We start from the raw sequence: 16,457 nt of genomic DNA on the forward strand, positions 1-16,457 counted from the left end.
TAAGTAAGTTTTTTTCGCCAGTTTTTAATTTTGATGAATGTAGGACACTCTTCAGTCTTTAAGAGAACGTTAGAGCAAATTCTGATAAGGATAACGAGATATGCCTTACATGCGGGGGGGGGGGGGGACACGACATCATCAGGGTCTTTCACTGCTTATCTCTATACATTTATGGTGTCTTTTACACTGTGTGAATGCTTTTTGGTTGTTTATCTGTGTGAGATTGACAGCTGAAAAGGATCAAACATCAGCCACTCTAAGACCTTAATTGCTACTGAAATTGCTACGATCTGTAAACACATTTTTAAAATTGAATGCTAATTTGTAGTTTACTCTAAATTTATTGTTGATCCCACTCTGAATCTCTGTCTAACACAGAGAGAATTGAGAAAGTCTCATACAACCTCCAGCTCAGATATAGGAAAGAAAACTGTCCAATAGACTTACCAAAAGGTTAGTTTACCCTAAATCATTAAGAAAATAGGAATGGAAAGATCTAATGTGAAAGAGAATCAGGAGTACTCGTGCTATTCCTGAATAAACACTTGCTCTTATACTTCCAAGATGAAGTCTAATGATTTATGTGCCAGTATTCCAATTATATGAAGTAGCAGTCTGCATGCGGTATTTATAATTTAAAGTGAAAGAATATGGAAAATTTAGGAAAGGTTATTGGAAATGTTATGGAAAGGTTACCTATGGAGAATTTTTCAGGGCTGCCTGACAGAGGAAATGCACACTAGTGGAAATTCCATGAGTGCACTGCTCCTGATATTAGCTGTTTTGGCAGAGTTTTCCAGCATTTGCTTTGTCATTGCATCTTTACAAAACCAAGCTTTGCTGGCAAGATACTAATAATACCCATCCTCACATGGTAAGCATACTTCGGGAGATTTTTGCAGTGTATTCTGGGGCTTCCTGCATGGTGTGCAGGATTAAACTTTATGTAGCTCTGGGTTTTTAGCCCTGAAGATTTCTACGTCTCAATCCACCTTCAGGACTTTGCATGTTGCTTTTCCATCTGCTGCCACTTTTCCTCTGGAAACATGTGCATTGTGCTGGTTAGCTGTTTCAAGTATAGGGGAAAAGCCAATTTCATAATGTATAGAGATCTAAGGAGAAGTAAGTGAAGCTGACCACTTCTATATGCATTCATTAAGCAAATATGTGTGTGAAACAACCACTTGGGGCCTGTACTGTGAGCACTGAGTGGGAGGATTAAACTGTGATGGGAATCTGGAATGATCTACCACAGCTTCAGAACCTTTGCATGACAAAAAAAGGCCTTCCAAGAGTTGTACGTAATCTAACAACAGCTCTGTAATGTGTAAACAGTAAGATGAGAGAAGTAGAAAATCATGTTGTAATTTTTCCCTGCAAGTTTACAACCATAGATTGCTGTCACATGGTGCACTGTCAGTTTGGCATCATCTTAAGAAAAAAAGTATATTATGAGACAGGACATAGAGACTAGTTCTGAACTCCCACAGGTTCCTGAGAAGAGCTGCATACCCTGCCCCTCACAAAGACAGTCCTGCAATACACAGCAAGGCCTTCCCACAGGGTACTGCTCCAAAGTGCTGCCAAGGAGACCCTGGCTTATCTGCACTGGAGAAGGAGGTTGAACCTGAGTGTCATTTTCCAAAACAGCCATGATGACTAGGGTAACCTCAGAACTTTAGCTCGTAAAACTTTCTAGCACAGACAAAACCTGAGACAAGAAGACTTGCAAATGAGAAATTAATATCACTCTTTTATAAGGTGCTTTTCTGACATGAAAATTATCACATTTGTCAGTGGGGTTGGGGGTGAGCTGCCCAAACATTCCTTACAACTTGAAGAATCAAGGCATATGTTTTAAAACACAATCTGTCTTGATTTTGCTAGAATTAAAATCAATAGTGCTCAATTAATTTGAAAAACAAAGGACTTTCAGTATTAGAGACAAATATTTTCAATGCGATAACTATAGTAAAGAAAGTAACAAACATAAATTGCCCTGTATTGACTGGCATCTGACATTAGAGACTTTTCAGTTTCCGTGCTTATTCTGTCCATGGTCTTTACTGACATTGCTTGCTATTACAAGAGTATTAATAACAGATTTGTACTGTAGATACATGCCACTAAGAAAAGGATCGAGACTACAAAACCAATAACCAAAGTCTACAGAACAGCTGAGAGAGCTGGGCATGAGTCAAACTCATACTCAAGGCAAAAGGTTCTATAGTTTATTCTGAATTTCCTGAGACTATCAGTCCCATTTCACACAGGTCTCTTCTCAGGACAACAGCATTTTGTTCATCTGATTTGGACAGTATTCAAAAACTGACCACGAGTTAGAGGAAGTTTCTCTTCATTGTACTTCAAACCCCTTGTGAGATATCAGGTTTCTTTGATCTCCCTGACTAATGGTGAAAACATTAGAATGACAGCCCTAAGGATGTAAAACAATATGGTTTACTGAAATTCTACTGCTGCTGTAATAGTAAATTAATGTTTTGATTTTTTTTTATCAAGACAAATTATCCCTTACATGGGGAGTCTTAATCTGGATGTTTCTTTTTTGATTATATCAAGTAGGTAAAATTACCCATCAAAATTAAGGATTTTTTGCTGCTATAATGAGCACTCATCTGAGATCCATTTTTTACACTTCAGAGATAATTTTTAATAGAGAACCAGGAATCACACCAGTGAAATTAATATGATAAATATGATATTATAGAGTCATGTGCTGTGTTTTTTTCATCTGTTTATTTACATTTTCAAAGAAGGCAATTTTGGCAATATTACTAAAGGAGAAGAATGTAAAGACTGTATGAAATCTTCCTTCTGTGGATTTTATGTAGTTAAAGAAGCCTGCTGATGGCTGGTGAATATTGTATGTTATATGGAATCATTGCCACAGGTCTCCTGTCCAGCTGGCTTTCTCTATTAACCTCTCCTCATTTCTCATTTTCCCAACAAATTTATGTAGTCAATTTTTGATACTATGCTGTCTGTATGTAGATCTTTATAGGAGCAGAGTATACAGAACTGCCTGAATATCATTCCATTTTAATCATTAGATATAGATAGGAAGTAATTGCAATAGCTAAGAGATATTTTATGGTATATAATTATTGGGGCTTTGGGAAACAATATAGGTTGTGCCCTATATATGATTTGTTGTGTGAAGCATATGTCATGAACTTGGAGATTTTGTCTCTATCCCCTATAAACTAGTTATGGAGCATACCTTCAGAAAGAGGACCTTAAAAATCTGCATCAGCAGAGAGAAATTTCTTTCCTGGAGGTATTATGGAAAATAATCATTTTCCTTCCTTCTTCCATCCTTGCCTTAGAATAATGCCCTTCCTATCTCACATTGTCATAAGAAAAGAGAAATTTGCTGTGAGTATGTTTGAAATTGAAAGAATGAATATGGAGGCTCAGACTGCAGTACATGTGCTGTAGGGACCGAAGGCTGCTCTGCAGTTTGTAGCGTGTCCCAGGCATTGCTGATGGAGAGTAACACTGATGAAGAGTTCAGTGATCTATGGCTAGTTGGCATGGAAAGGTGCTGCCCTGCCATGCCCTGTCCTCCTGTTCGTTCCCAAACCACAGCTGTTTTCATCAGCTGCTCCCCTTACGCCAGCTCTGGTGCTCCTCTGACCTCCCTCATGGGTGCTAGGACTGCGCAGGTCCCCGAACCCCCATGTCAGATTTCTTTTGGTGGAACAGAAAGGAGAAGGTTTTCTGTATCTTTGAGTTCCTTTGAACTTCAGATTTTGTTTGTATCTCAATGCTTGCATAGAAGCTCACCTTCAGGGCTTAGCTTTTCCAAATATTTTTTTTTCCTGAAAGAGTTTAAGTTACTCATACTTCTATTTGGTTAACTAAATTATACATATTGATGCTGACAGCTTATGTTGCTGCTATACATTAGGTGTTTATTAATTGACTAATAATACTTAGGAAGATGAAATTCAAATAGTTGATCGTACTAGTATGATAATTTTCTTGGAATTATATTTTGTTGAGTAAAGTCCTTCAAAATATTATTTGTTCTTGTAATTGTTGCTTTAATGCATGTTGCTTTGTAACTAGTAAATGTGTCCTAACTACTTTTCTGGTTAAAATATATATATATATATATATATATATATATATATATATATATATTTGTCTGGCTGTCTCTTAATGTCTTACAATAGACTAGAAAAAAAAAAAAGTTCTAACCAGCCATAATTAAAAAAAGTATGTCTAATAAGAACCTGTTTTTACAATGGAAGATGACTTTCCATCACAAAGGGCAACTTAGTGCCAGAACAGACTGTGGAACTACTGAAAATCCACAGGAACATTTTTGAAATGGTTTCTTCAGGCTCAGATGTCCCCGTTAAGTATTACTATAAGCTGGAATTAATTATTTTAAGTACAGTACTCATAATAAGGATTACTCTCTCGTTTACTTTGTATATCCTTTAAATATGTCAACATTGGCAATGGCAACACTCTGTTCTGTGATAGAAACATATAAGCACCGTATATTTTTAATCTGACAAATTTGAAACAGAAGAGACCTATGGAATAAACTAACAAGAGCTGGTAGGTTTTGTCTGATTATTCACTATTTTTTTAAAAAAAGTTTGAATAATTGAATAAGCAATTTTGCAAAAGAACACTCAAGAAAAAGGGGAAATTAGTTGAAAGCAGACATGATCTGAGCCTGTCTTGACCATCCATCTCAGCTAAATGCAAGTCGAAAGCACAAGCCCTTTCTCTTCCTTAGTGTGTAAGTGTGTGTGTATGTGTGTGTCTGTGTGTGTGTGTGTGCATGTGTTTATGCACATGTGCACACCTGTAGAATTACCCTGTTGGTAGTCAGAGATCATTTAACCAAATTAAAATAGTAGAAATGAATTTCCTCAGAACCAGAATCTGACATGTTCTTGAGATGGTTCTTTCTGATATGTCAGATGGAATCGAAAACAAAACAAATATCCTGCATTTGGCCATTGTTACTCTGCTGCCTTGTTGTGATTTCTGGATAACTTAAATTGAACTTGAAATTATCATTCAAAACATACTTGGTTATCACTGTTCTCAAGGTGTTTGTCACACAGGGCTGTAGAAGTAGCTTCGTAAGGTAAGTTGTACTAATCTAATGAATAAGCAGAATAAGCTTAATAAAAAAGGTCTTTTTATTTTCTCATATTCTATACAAAAACTCTCCTCAGTCATCTTTAATAGCTCTGCTACTATGTTTTACTAAAACAGAAATTAAAATTAAATCTTTCTAAAGCCAGAATAAAAGAGAAGAACTTGAATACAGATATCCCCCTGCTTCCATGATGGCCTCCCTCTGGTCTTATGTTAGGCCAGCAAATGTTTTTGCCTGCCTGAACAGCAGCAAAACCCCACACAACTCCTTTGGATACCTAGAAAAATCTGCTTTCTGGGGAAGTGCCCTATGCTTAGGTGCCCCTTGGATGGCACTCCTGTAGATTTTGTCCTACCTCTGTTTCAACCTCCCTTTCTCACTCTCTGCCCTACCAAACTCTCCCTCTGCCATATAAAATTTTCTGTGTGCCCTCTGTTGCTCCCAGGGAAGTCTTAGGCTCCCATCCAGAAGGGAGCAATGTGCAGATGTGGCCTTCATCATGCAGATGTACACATCTGCCACAAAAGCAGCCATAAAAAGGAGGCATTTCTCCCTGCTGCCCAGGAAGATCATTTTTATCAATGCATGGCATGTAAGAAACAGTAACAAATGAATGCTTATTTTACTGGTTTTAGAGATGTGATTGATAAAAGCCATCAATCAAAGCTGCCAATACAACCTTTTAGATAGTACTATATAGACTTTGCTTTTGCAAAGTTACAAAATTACAACATTTTATATGGAACCATCTCTTAGATACTTTATCCCAGTAATTGTGGTTGTATTTATAGCTGAATGACTATTATTATTTCATATAGCAGTACAATTTTAATTATATATGTGGTACACATCTTCATGACTGCTCTGTTTTAAGAAATATTTGCTTGCTTTTTCTCACTACATACGGCTGAACGGGTCAACACCATTGTATTTGTGTTAGATTACAAGTAGAAATTTTTCATATATTTTCTCCATTGAAAATTTTCCAGATCTTTTCAGAACTTCAAGAAAGCATACAGAGAACTTTTTGTTTCTGTCAAAAAGTTAAACATTTAATGTCCATTTTTATGTTCTTGGTCACAGCTAGCTTCCTCTGTAAGACAAAATGGTATTCCCTCATGTCCATTATTGTTTTCTTGTCAAATCTACATGCTGCTATTACTGCTCTGTTAAATCATGAGTTCTTGCTCATGGCATCCATAGACCTCTAGGGCTGGATACTGGCTCTTGCTCTGGCAGCAAGAAATGTAAAACTGTAAAACTGTAAAATGCCCTAAACAGGTACCAGTCTCAGCAGTACACCTCTCACTCTTATTCTTGCCTTACTGGATGGCGGAGGTCAGGATCACGTTACAGAAGTGACATTGAGAAGAATACCATTACCTTCTTTAGGATACCAGTTCCAAGGGCATCGTTATAGTTAACTAAAGCAGTTCCTACAAAGAAATGAAGCATTATCTTCCGTTATTTTTTCCTTATTCTGAGATCTGTGCACATTAAAGCAAAAATAAAAATTCTCCATTAAAAACAAGTGGATGACTAAGAACTCTGTGTTTGAGTAATGTTATTAAGAACTAAAGGTTTGATAGATTAGGGAGTATAGACATGTAGAAAACAGAGACTTCAACAGCTGACTTCGGAATATAGAACTTCTAGTTTGGAATTCAGACTCTGAGTTACTTACCTGATCTCCCTACAAATTGAGAAGAGGTTGCTGAGAAATATATCCTAAATAACCTGTGCAGCTACAATCAGCTAGTGCAAAGGACAATCCCTTGCTCTTCACTAGGGATTACACACACTAAATTTTTGAGACAGTTTTCAAAGGTATGTAGCTGTGAACTTCTAAATAGTTGGAATAAAGGGCATTGCTCTTTCATACAAGAGTTTAGAACTTAGAATACAACATGAGCTTCAATTTGTTCTCTTTTCAGCTGAAAGGAATCCATTCTTTATTTACATGTATAAATATCCTATCTTGAATCAGAGACTCAGGGGTGGTTTTTTTTGTCCTCTATTGAAGGACCACTAGTCTGCAGATTAGCTTAGATTCATTAGTTTGAAAAAGAGCATGACTCTGGACCTACTGTGAGAAAACTCAGACTGTGAGATGTGGCTTTATATCTACTTCATGGACCGTGTAATCGAATTATAGAAACAGCTCAAGGAAGAATAATTACAAATTCAGTCTCAGCCTAAAGAAGGATTTGAACCTGAATTTTCCATTGCTGCAGTAAGTGGAGTGTCTGCTGGGGCTTATTGCCATGAAGACTTAGGTAGAGGGAACACTCCCCCTCAAATCCCATCACCAGTTCAGGTAAATAGGCCCTTACTGGAATCTAATCTTAGATCTTATCTTTACATTTTACCTGCTTACTCTGGACAAAATAAAGATAGCAGACAAGAAAACTGTGACTGAAAAAAGAAAGATTTTTTTTTTTGGAAGGGGATGTTAGTCATACAATGCAATTGTGTGAATTCGTGTTAAAGAACAAATCAGCTGTATGGTTCTGTGTAGGATAGCAAGAAATCTCTTGCATTCTCAGAGAAAAATAAAAGTGAAAAAATCTAAAACAGAATTATTAAGCATTACCTGTCCAGTGACTCTTTTCTGAGCTCCAGGCTGAAGCTAATATGTGCTATTTCTCAAGTAGGCTTCTCAGCATGCTTTGAGTGCCAGAATGGCAATTGCTTTTGATCTGCTTGTAGTGTAGGCAGAACAAGTTCCTCCTGTTGTGAGATAGGCACAGTGAGGCTGCACCTTGCCTACCATGTTACTCTAAGCAAGAAGTACCTAGCTTTAGTTTTACTTCATTATGTTGTAGAAACATCAGCGGTCAGTCCCTAGCCTTGGAAGAACCAACTGCATTATGGGATTATCTTGACTGCTTGTCTTGGAAAGGTTAATGCAGAGGTGTAGTAGGTGCCAAAGTATGATATAGCTGAATATGCTAGCCCAGCTAGAGAAAGGAATCGACTATACCACGGAAGACAAGAAGGCTGCAGTATGGAGATGTCTACCTCTGCTCTTTGGAACTCAAGCATCCAGCTATGTATTTAGAGCCATGAAAGAAGATACCTACCTTACTATGGAAAAATGATAATTTTTTTTCTTAATTTCCATTTAAGATTCATCTAAGTGGGTCTATTTGCAATAAACTGAAAGATTGAGCAGACATCTCTTTGTTCATTGGCCAAATATGCTAGGATATGATAGGATATCAGATAGGATATAGGATATCTCTGTTGGAGCTTTATTCTTTATCCTCAGATTTTAACTAGAGCTAATCATATGACACAGACGGGAATCCTTCCTGTAATGTTCATGTCTGTCAGCCAGTTTAAAATACAGTCTGCATATAAAGGTGTCTGTATCCTAATATAAATAAAGCTCTGTATAAAATACTTTGAATTTATGTGTGTTGGCTTCATTTTCAACATATTGCTCTGTGTTAGTCTTTCTATCTTTTAAGCAGATTTTTGCCTTTCTGTCTACTGTTCTGAGATCAGTGTCTGGGACTTAAATATTGCCTAAATAAATGAATTCATGTTCCATTGTGCTAATAGAGAGTGTGTTCGTTTAAAGCTTGAAACTAGGAGAAACAGAAAATGTTTTATCAATTGCATGAAGGTTGCTGTTAATACTGTACAGTAATTAGTTTTCAGCACTTGGTAAAATTTGGGTTTTTTATGTGCGTTATCATCAATGTAATACGTGCATTGTATTAAAAAAAATCCCATGTGATTACTGAACTTGATTGTGATGTAAAAACACACAATATATGGCCACAATATTAATGTATATGTCCTGCATGCTCATGGAGAAGTGGAATAGTTAAGTTAAGTTCTGATAGCAGAAAATTAGTCAACTGTAATGAAATCTGTCAAAATAAGGAAACAGAAAAGAGAAACCTAAAGAGTATCTGTCATGCTCTCAAAAACAGCACAGCGCCCATTTTTCCCTTCTCTGTATTCCCCTATGAAGTCCTCTCAGAGAGAATCATCTTAATTATATTGATCTTTTGGGACTGCTGATAAAGTTAGACAATAATAAATTGAGAGCTGAGCAGGGGCAGCTGTAATTCTTGTAGGGATTTTTTCCAAATCCTTATAAATATTGAGAGAACAAAATATAGCTATGATGAAGGCTCTCTCTTCAGTAATACCTTCTAGTGTGAGTGTTCTTTTACTTCTTTATCTGTACTTTTCCCAACATAGATTTATTTAATGATTTCATAAAGGCTAGAAGAAAAAAGTACATTATACATTGGTATGCATTATTATATAATTATACACTATACATTATAGATTCTAATACCTTAGAATTAATGTCTAAGTCAAACTTTGTGTGAAAAGGAACTTCAAAAACATCTTGAGAGTAAAGGAATAATGTTTTAGCTAAGAGCGTAATCTTGGTTTGGTTCTGAATAATGAAGTCCACAAGACCTGACATGAGGCTTGTACAGTCCTAGGTTACTATTCTCTATAGAATGGGCAAAAATAAATATATGCAGCTGAATTGCTTTAGATAACCAGCATAAAAGTTTGCTGTTCAAAAATTATGTGCCAGGAAGGATATTCCCAACACTAGCCCCTAGATCAAAAGACTAAAATCTTGTGTATTTTTTTCGATATGTTAAACATAGGTTTCTTTCCATCTGCCCTTTGCTTTGAGCCTGTAGAAACCGCATGTCCAGTTTTTCTTGAAAAATACAAGAACTGATTTCAAAGATTTGTGACTTAAAACAAAAAAAAAATATGATGAACTTTTGGACAGCACCATGTGTATCTATCTTTTCTATATGAATGCATATACTTGTTCAGTCTTAAGTTTTTCTTTGAAGTGTACACATTTAATACAAATTAAGGCATGATGCTGTCAAATCCCCCAAATTCTTTAAATGGTAATCAGTAGAATTACATTTTAGAGATGTACTCCATTTTCATTACATTTTAAGTTTGCTAGAGATGGATAAATCTTTGGCTAGGACTCTGCAAACTTTGTAGCTGGTTGCTTGGATTATGCTTAGCAGCAAATTATGTGACAAATTATGTGCCTGGTAGTGTATGTTTGTTAGATTAAATATCAGAAAAGCAACACAAGTACATTATTGTACATGCACACACACAAATTTATAGGACTGTAAGTATACAGATGCACATTGCATGAAAAATATGAATAATTATTAATAATACTGTATATACAAATACTCAATATTATTGAATAATAATTTGCAAAGCAAATAGACTTCAAGGGCATCAATGTAAATCCATTAACTTCCATGATGTTTTTCCTGATTAACACCTGTGAGAGGAGGAAAGTTTAGTAATTATCATATATGCTTCAGATGAGTGAAGATTGAAACACTGACATATCACTAGCATAAGTATATCTAACTGGGATAATTTGATACTAACTGAGTATTAAAATATAGAAATATTCCATTCTTTTTCTTTCTCTCCCCTCCTTGCTGATAATGCGATGCTTAATCTTTGCATATACATACGGTATTTGTGTGAGGAAGCTTGAAAATATAAGTTTGGCAGATATTATCATGCACAAATTATAACTTCTTGTTTTTATGTATATGTTAGTTATAATTAATTTGATGTGAAGAATATAGCTAAATATAAAAGAGAACTAAATGTCCTGATCAGTTGAAACAAAGAGTAAATTTGATGGATTAATTGTGCTATTCCTGAGTATGACAGTTGTAAGAGGAATTGGATATTGTGTCCCTTATGGTACATTGTTTTTGAATACATAGTCTACATTTCTGAACAGAGGTGCCTTGTCAATATTTCTGCATCTTCCTTTTGCCTCGTGGAGGGGGAGGACTTCATTTTTGTTTTATCTTCAGTAAATCTACAAGCTAAAAATTCCTTGATCTTCACTGATCCTAATGTTCCCATTTGCGAAAATTTCTATAAAATTCCAGAATGCGTGTGAGATATTGACTTTAGGGAATCGATTATACTTGCAAACTTGGCAGGTTCCCTAGTTTAATTTATGGTCTGCAGAAATATGGGATATTCATTGTCCTCTTTTTCTACTCTTAGGAATTGCATGTGTGTGTGTCTGAATTTATCATTTAGTCCATACAGGAGGTAGAGTCAATACTGACTAATCATTTAAAATATATACCTCAAGCTACTTTTAGTTTGAAGTGTCTCTAGCTTGAGCAATGTTAGACTACATTAATTTAGAACAAGAATGGATCAGTGGTCTGTGCTGTCTTTTAAGTGTGAATTCTAAACAACAGAATTGATAATGACAGCTTTCTCTTCCTGCCTTTCCCTCCCCTTTTGATCATGTTGTGTGGGCATGCATATGCATGTGTGTGTGTTTGTATGTATTTATATAAGATTATATGCCATTTTTCTCAAATATATTATTTTTGCTAAAAATATGAAAGGGTGATTGGATAGAAAAATGTACTCAAGAGCCACTAATAGAGTTCAATCCTCCTGCTGCTGCTCTATTTTGCACTGAGTCAACTACTTTTTTTCTCCCCAAGCTGATAATTGAAAACCTATCTTGTTCCTACAGAATGGTTTTGCTGTTGTAAGGCCCCCAGGCCATCATGCTGAAGAATCAACAGCCATGTAAGTACCAGGGAATATTGCCCATCTTGGAGCACTAAGGTTACTGGCAATCACCTGCATTTTGCATGTCTCTGAAGAACGGTAATTGTTAGCAGATGACTGAAAAGGCTTTCTAGGTACTCCCAGAAGCAGATTTATGGCCTCAGAGATCATATAGCATTTTTTAAAATGCTCTGAACATTATTTATAACTGTTTTCCTGACTGATTTGCTTTCTTATTTCTGTTCTTCTCTATTCCACAGGGGGTTCTGCTTTTTTAATTCGATTGCAATTACTGCCAAATACTTGAGAGACAAACTAAATATAGGCAAGATATTGATTGTAGATCTGGTATGTATTCTTGCAACCACCATGCTTTCATTGCATCTAGATAAAAGATAATGAATTTGTATTTATATGTCAGGCTTTCCTGCTTTTAATACCTACAAGTAATAAAGGTGTGCATTTCCTCTGATTTTGGGAACTCATTAAAGCCAGGATGGCAGTACTGCAGCCATAAACATCTATGTTTCACTTTAATGGTGTTAACTGCAATTTAATGAGAAGAAGGCACAGATCAGGGCAACTTTTATGGTCCTTAAATGAATTGATACTTCCACTGTTAAAATAACCCTACAGAACCCAAGTTTACTTTTCCCTACAGAATACGAACTTTAAATAGTCAGATGTGCTTAAAGAATGCTGTTGCTTTGGTAACCAAATTGGCCACTTCCCCCAGCTAGCAATGATTCGACTTGTTGTTTAACTTCGTTATTATTAAACAAATCAGCAGGTCATTCCCTCTAAGAAGTTTTCAAATCATGTATGCCAGTTTTTGATGGTTCCCTGAAGGAAAACTACATGATTAAAAATCAGCTTCATTGGATTAGTCTTGTATTTTAATAGAAGGCATTCTTATACAATACTTAATAGGTTTAACAAATGGATTATTTAAATGCAGATGACATTTGGCATGTTGTCTATATTATTTTCATGAATAATGAATTGGAACTCTGCCTTGCACTTAAAGGTTCAGCCCAATCCACAGCCCGAAGAAAGTTGAATCCTGATTTATGAGCACCATTTTTGTTTTCCTACAGTTCACGAGGAGGTGTAATAGGGTGTCTGACAAAGCATAGACAGGAAATGAACCCTGGCATCAAAACCTAACCTGTTACATCTGCACTTAATTAATTTTTGCAGGTGATAAAAGATTTAAAGACAAAATATGTTAAAGGGTTTTTGAAGTGCAGGGCTTAATAGTCTAAATCTTGTTCATATCTGCACTCATAATTAAATCTTATTGTGAAGTCATGGCCTTACCATCTAGCACTTTTGTTCAGTTAAACATGCATACTGGTTGTTGAAGAGAAGCAGAGAAAGGGCGAGTGTGGGAGAAAGAAATATCAAGTGAAAAATAAGCAGTAAAATTAGTATAGGGCTAACTTAGATATTCTGAGGAAGTTTTTCAGATATTTCTCAGTGTTGTGCTATCACCTAGGAACACAATAAACAACTGCAAGAAACCAGTGTTTGTGAAAAAAAATCACTTCCATGGTATGTTGTATCCATTTGCTGACTTGAATCTTACAGTTCATTGAGTTTTATTGCAGTAAATGTTGGCCAAAGGTGAATTCTATGTTTATTCTTGTTTATGAATAAAAAAAGCCTATTCAATGCTTGTATTTTTGTGAATACTTTTAAGTCTTTTTGACTGTAAATGTTACATTCATTGAGTCAGAAAAAGAAATCACTTCCATTTGACCTACTCAACCAATAAGTACTTAGGAATTCAGCTTCAATTTTGCAAAGTAAAGTTAAATGTGTAAATCATTACCTGTGCAAATAATTACCTGTGGAGCTGCCTGTCCTTACTCAGGAAAGCAGATAGGGAACACTCAGTCTCTCTCTTACTCTATCCCATTGGTCAGAATAACTCAACTGGTGAAAGGGGAAAAATATATGGCTGACACAGATTACTTCATTCCTGGAGCAGTTACAGTCCAGTCTCTAGTCTACTCTATGGTCAGTGCAATGATGCATAAAAATCCATAAGGAAAACCTCTTATATGCAAACTATGGCTAAATTACAATCCAAATTGACTGACTGAGTGAATCAGTTAATAGTGATGTCTTTATGTCCATCAAAGAGAACTTTGGGCACCTGAAAGAACGGAATTACAGGCACTGGACTTAAAATTAACCTTTAAGACTATAATTTGACAGTGACTAGCACAGCGGGACCTTAGGCTGATTGGCAGCTATACATATTACTACAATATAAATGTTAAAGTATAATATTCAATCCCATACATTAAACTGTACTCTAGTTAGAGATGAAGAGTAATCTTCATAGCTGCTACATGTGTTCATATATAAATTCTTAGCCTTTTTATTTTTAATCTTTCCTTCATTTTTTTTCTACACTAAAGTAAAAGATCGGTCTGTCAGCTTTTCTTTCTCTTTCCACCACATGAATAAACCTCCAATTTTGAATTGAATTATATATTCTGATTGCATTGGATCTACAAAAGCCAGAATCTGAACACATTTCACACATGGTAACTAACATACGCAGCCTTAAACAGCAGAGATATCTTTGTCTAACAAAAAATTTCTGCTCTTCAAAAGATAGACATCCTTGATGGAGTTAAAGTTTAAACAAGAAAGCCAGTTTTGAGATTTGTGTAATCAGAAAAAGGCTCTGCCTTACCTTTTAATCTCTTTTCTTGTCATTTGAAAACTTTTGTAGCAAGAAACCTAAACCCCATGCCAACCCCCTAATATGCATGGAAAATAAAGACTAATCTAAAATCACGAAGCATAGTATTCTTATGTTTTTAGGTATATCTTCTTTAGATATATCTATATGATCAACATAACTCTTCAGTTTGTTGCAGCATCTTTAGTCCCAAGATCATCCATACTTGAATGTATGTTAGTGTGATCTGGGGTCTGTTTTAGAGTAAAACAATTATTTTGGCCTCAGTTGAGAACTGATTTGGTTCAGGGATTAGTCTACATGCCACATTTGAATTTGTTTTCCACTCAAAGAGCTCTAACACTACACTGGCTGCCTTCAAACCTCCAACACTCTCACGTTAGTATATGCTCCTCCAGCCCCCCAGGATGAGTTACATTTAACCTCAGCATTGTACAATGGGGCTGTGACTTCATCCTCATATTGTTTCAAACACTTTCAACTGAGAAAAGAAAAGAATCGTTATAATATTACCCCGGATAGGTCCCAGAGGAGGTCCAAGTCAAGAACAATACAGTGCAGGTGAGATTAGATCAATCTAGAGAGTCCAGAGCAATATGGATGAAAGTCATGGACTACCTCAGCTGGCAAAAGGTGCAAGCAATGGGCAGTGCTTTCTCTGTTGTTGACAGCATAGACCTAACCTGAACCTTCCTGGAGTCTAGACATCCTGAGGAAAAAATGACTGTGGGTTTTCTAGTACTAATTTCAGTTCAGACTTCAGAACATTTGTAAAATAAATAAATCTGAGTAGAAATGTTTCTCTTCAGAGTACTTTGTCTATTCTCCTTCTCAATTCTATGTTAAAATTAGAAATTTTAAATGGATTGACTAAAGGAGGAGAATTGATAATATCTATAATTTTCAGCTTCTTACAAATCCATGCAGAAACTTACAAAAAGGTTTTACACATTATTTTTACAAAAAATTTTTGCTTTGCCAAAGGACAAGTGGATTTTACATTTCACTTGTAAAATTTTAAAATTTCATGTGTACAAAAAAAAAAAAAAAAAAAAAAAAAAAAAAAAAAAAAAAAAAAAAAAGCCCGCATCATTAACCTTTATCATATAGATTTAATGTTAGTGTTTCTTTCTCAGTATTTTATTTAATGACATAGAATTTCTTTTCGCTGAGGTTATATAATGTTTGAAATATGGAGCCTGGCCAAGGTCACTTCTTGATTGTGGAAGGCACCATCCTATCTACCAGATGATTTAATAGCTAATGAGATCATATTCTGATGTCTTCAACTGTTGCCGTCATGATTTTGCAAAAATGAAGTATGAAGTCCTTTCCGCATCTGGCATCTCTTTTGATGTGGATCTAACTGCTGAGGGACCGCTAACTGAACTGAATGTTTCAAGAAAGCCAATTTACTCAGCTGGTCACAAAGCCTTTGACCTCAATAGTGGAACTTGGCAAATCAATGAATACACTTATGTTTAGTGTTCTGTCAAGAATTGTGAAAAAGCTCTGTAAACCATAGATCCTTCTGCAAAATACTAGTTTGTAGTTTAAACATTAGTCTTTCTTCAGAGGCCAATGAGGCTAGTTAATTAAGCCTGAGGGGTTATGAACTGTTGGCAGTTAATAAGTCATAAAATTCCTCCATAAAACAGGATGCTAGATTCCATCACTGAGGCAAGGAGTACAAAGAGCCGGTGTATAAATATCTAATTGTACAAAAGGACTGGGATTTCTCAATGACGGCTCATCTGGAGTCTCCAGGGCATGCTCGCTATGGTTTCCTGATTTTTAGAAGCCAGTTTAAAAAATGAGTGCATTAAAGAGTAATTTGCCTGAAAGTTCAGGAAGTATGGGGTGGTGAAGGGAGGGGGAAAGGGAAAGACAAAAGGAGGGCAAGGGAGAGGGAGAGAAACAGAGAGAGAGAGAGAGAGAGAGGGTAAAAGAAAGCAGAACTGAGCTCTCTGCACCAAGTTGGACATTATTACATTTGTCATC

The 16,457-nt window shown here is 35.8% G+C and overlaps 1 protein-coding gene across 4 annotated transcripts in view; it reads left to right on the forward strand.

Moving 5' to 3' along the window:
* Window positions 1-16,457, forward strand: part of LOC146591685 (histone deacetylase 9-like) — a 29,913-nt gene that overhangs the window by 1,411 nt on the left and 12,045 nt on the right. For all 4 annotated transcript variants that reach the window (XM_085312426.1, XM_085312425.1, XM_085312424.1 and 1 more), the window contains exons 2-3: window positions 11,700-11,755; window positions 11,998-12,085. In XM_085312426.1, the coding sequence (XP_085168552.1) occupies window positions 11,700-11,755; window positions 11,998-12,085 (144 nt within the window). The remainder of the gene's footprint in view (window positions 1-11,699; window positions 11,756-11,997; window positions 12,086-16,457) is intronic.

The sequence above is a fragment of the Rhea americana genome, unplaced genomic scaffold (genome assembly GCF_003343005.1).
Source record: "Rhea americana isolate MKP2758 unplaced genomic scaffold, rheAme1 scaffold_363, whole genome shotgun sequence".
Lineage (NCBI taxonomy): Eukaryota > Metazoa > Chordata > Aves > Rheiformes > Rheidae > Rhea > Rhea americana.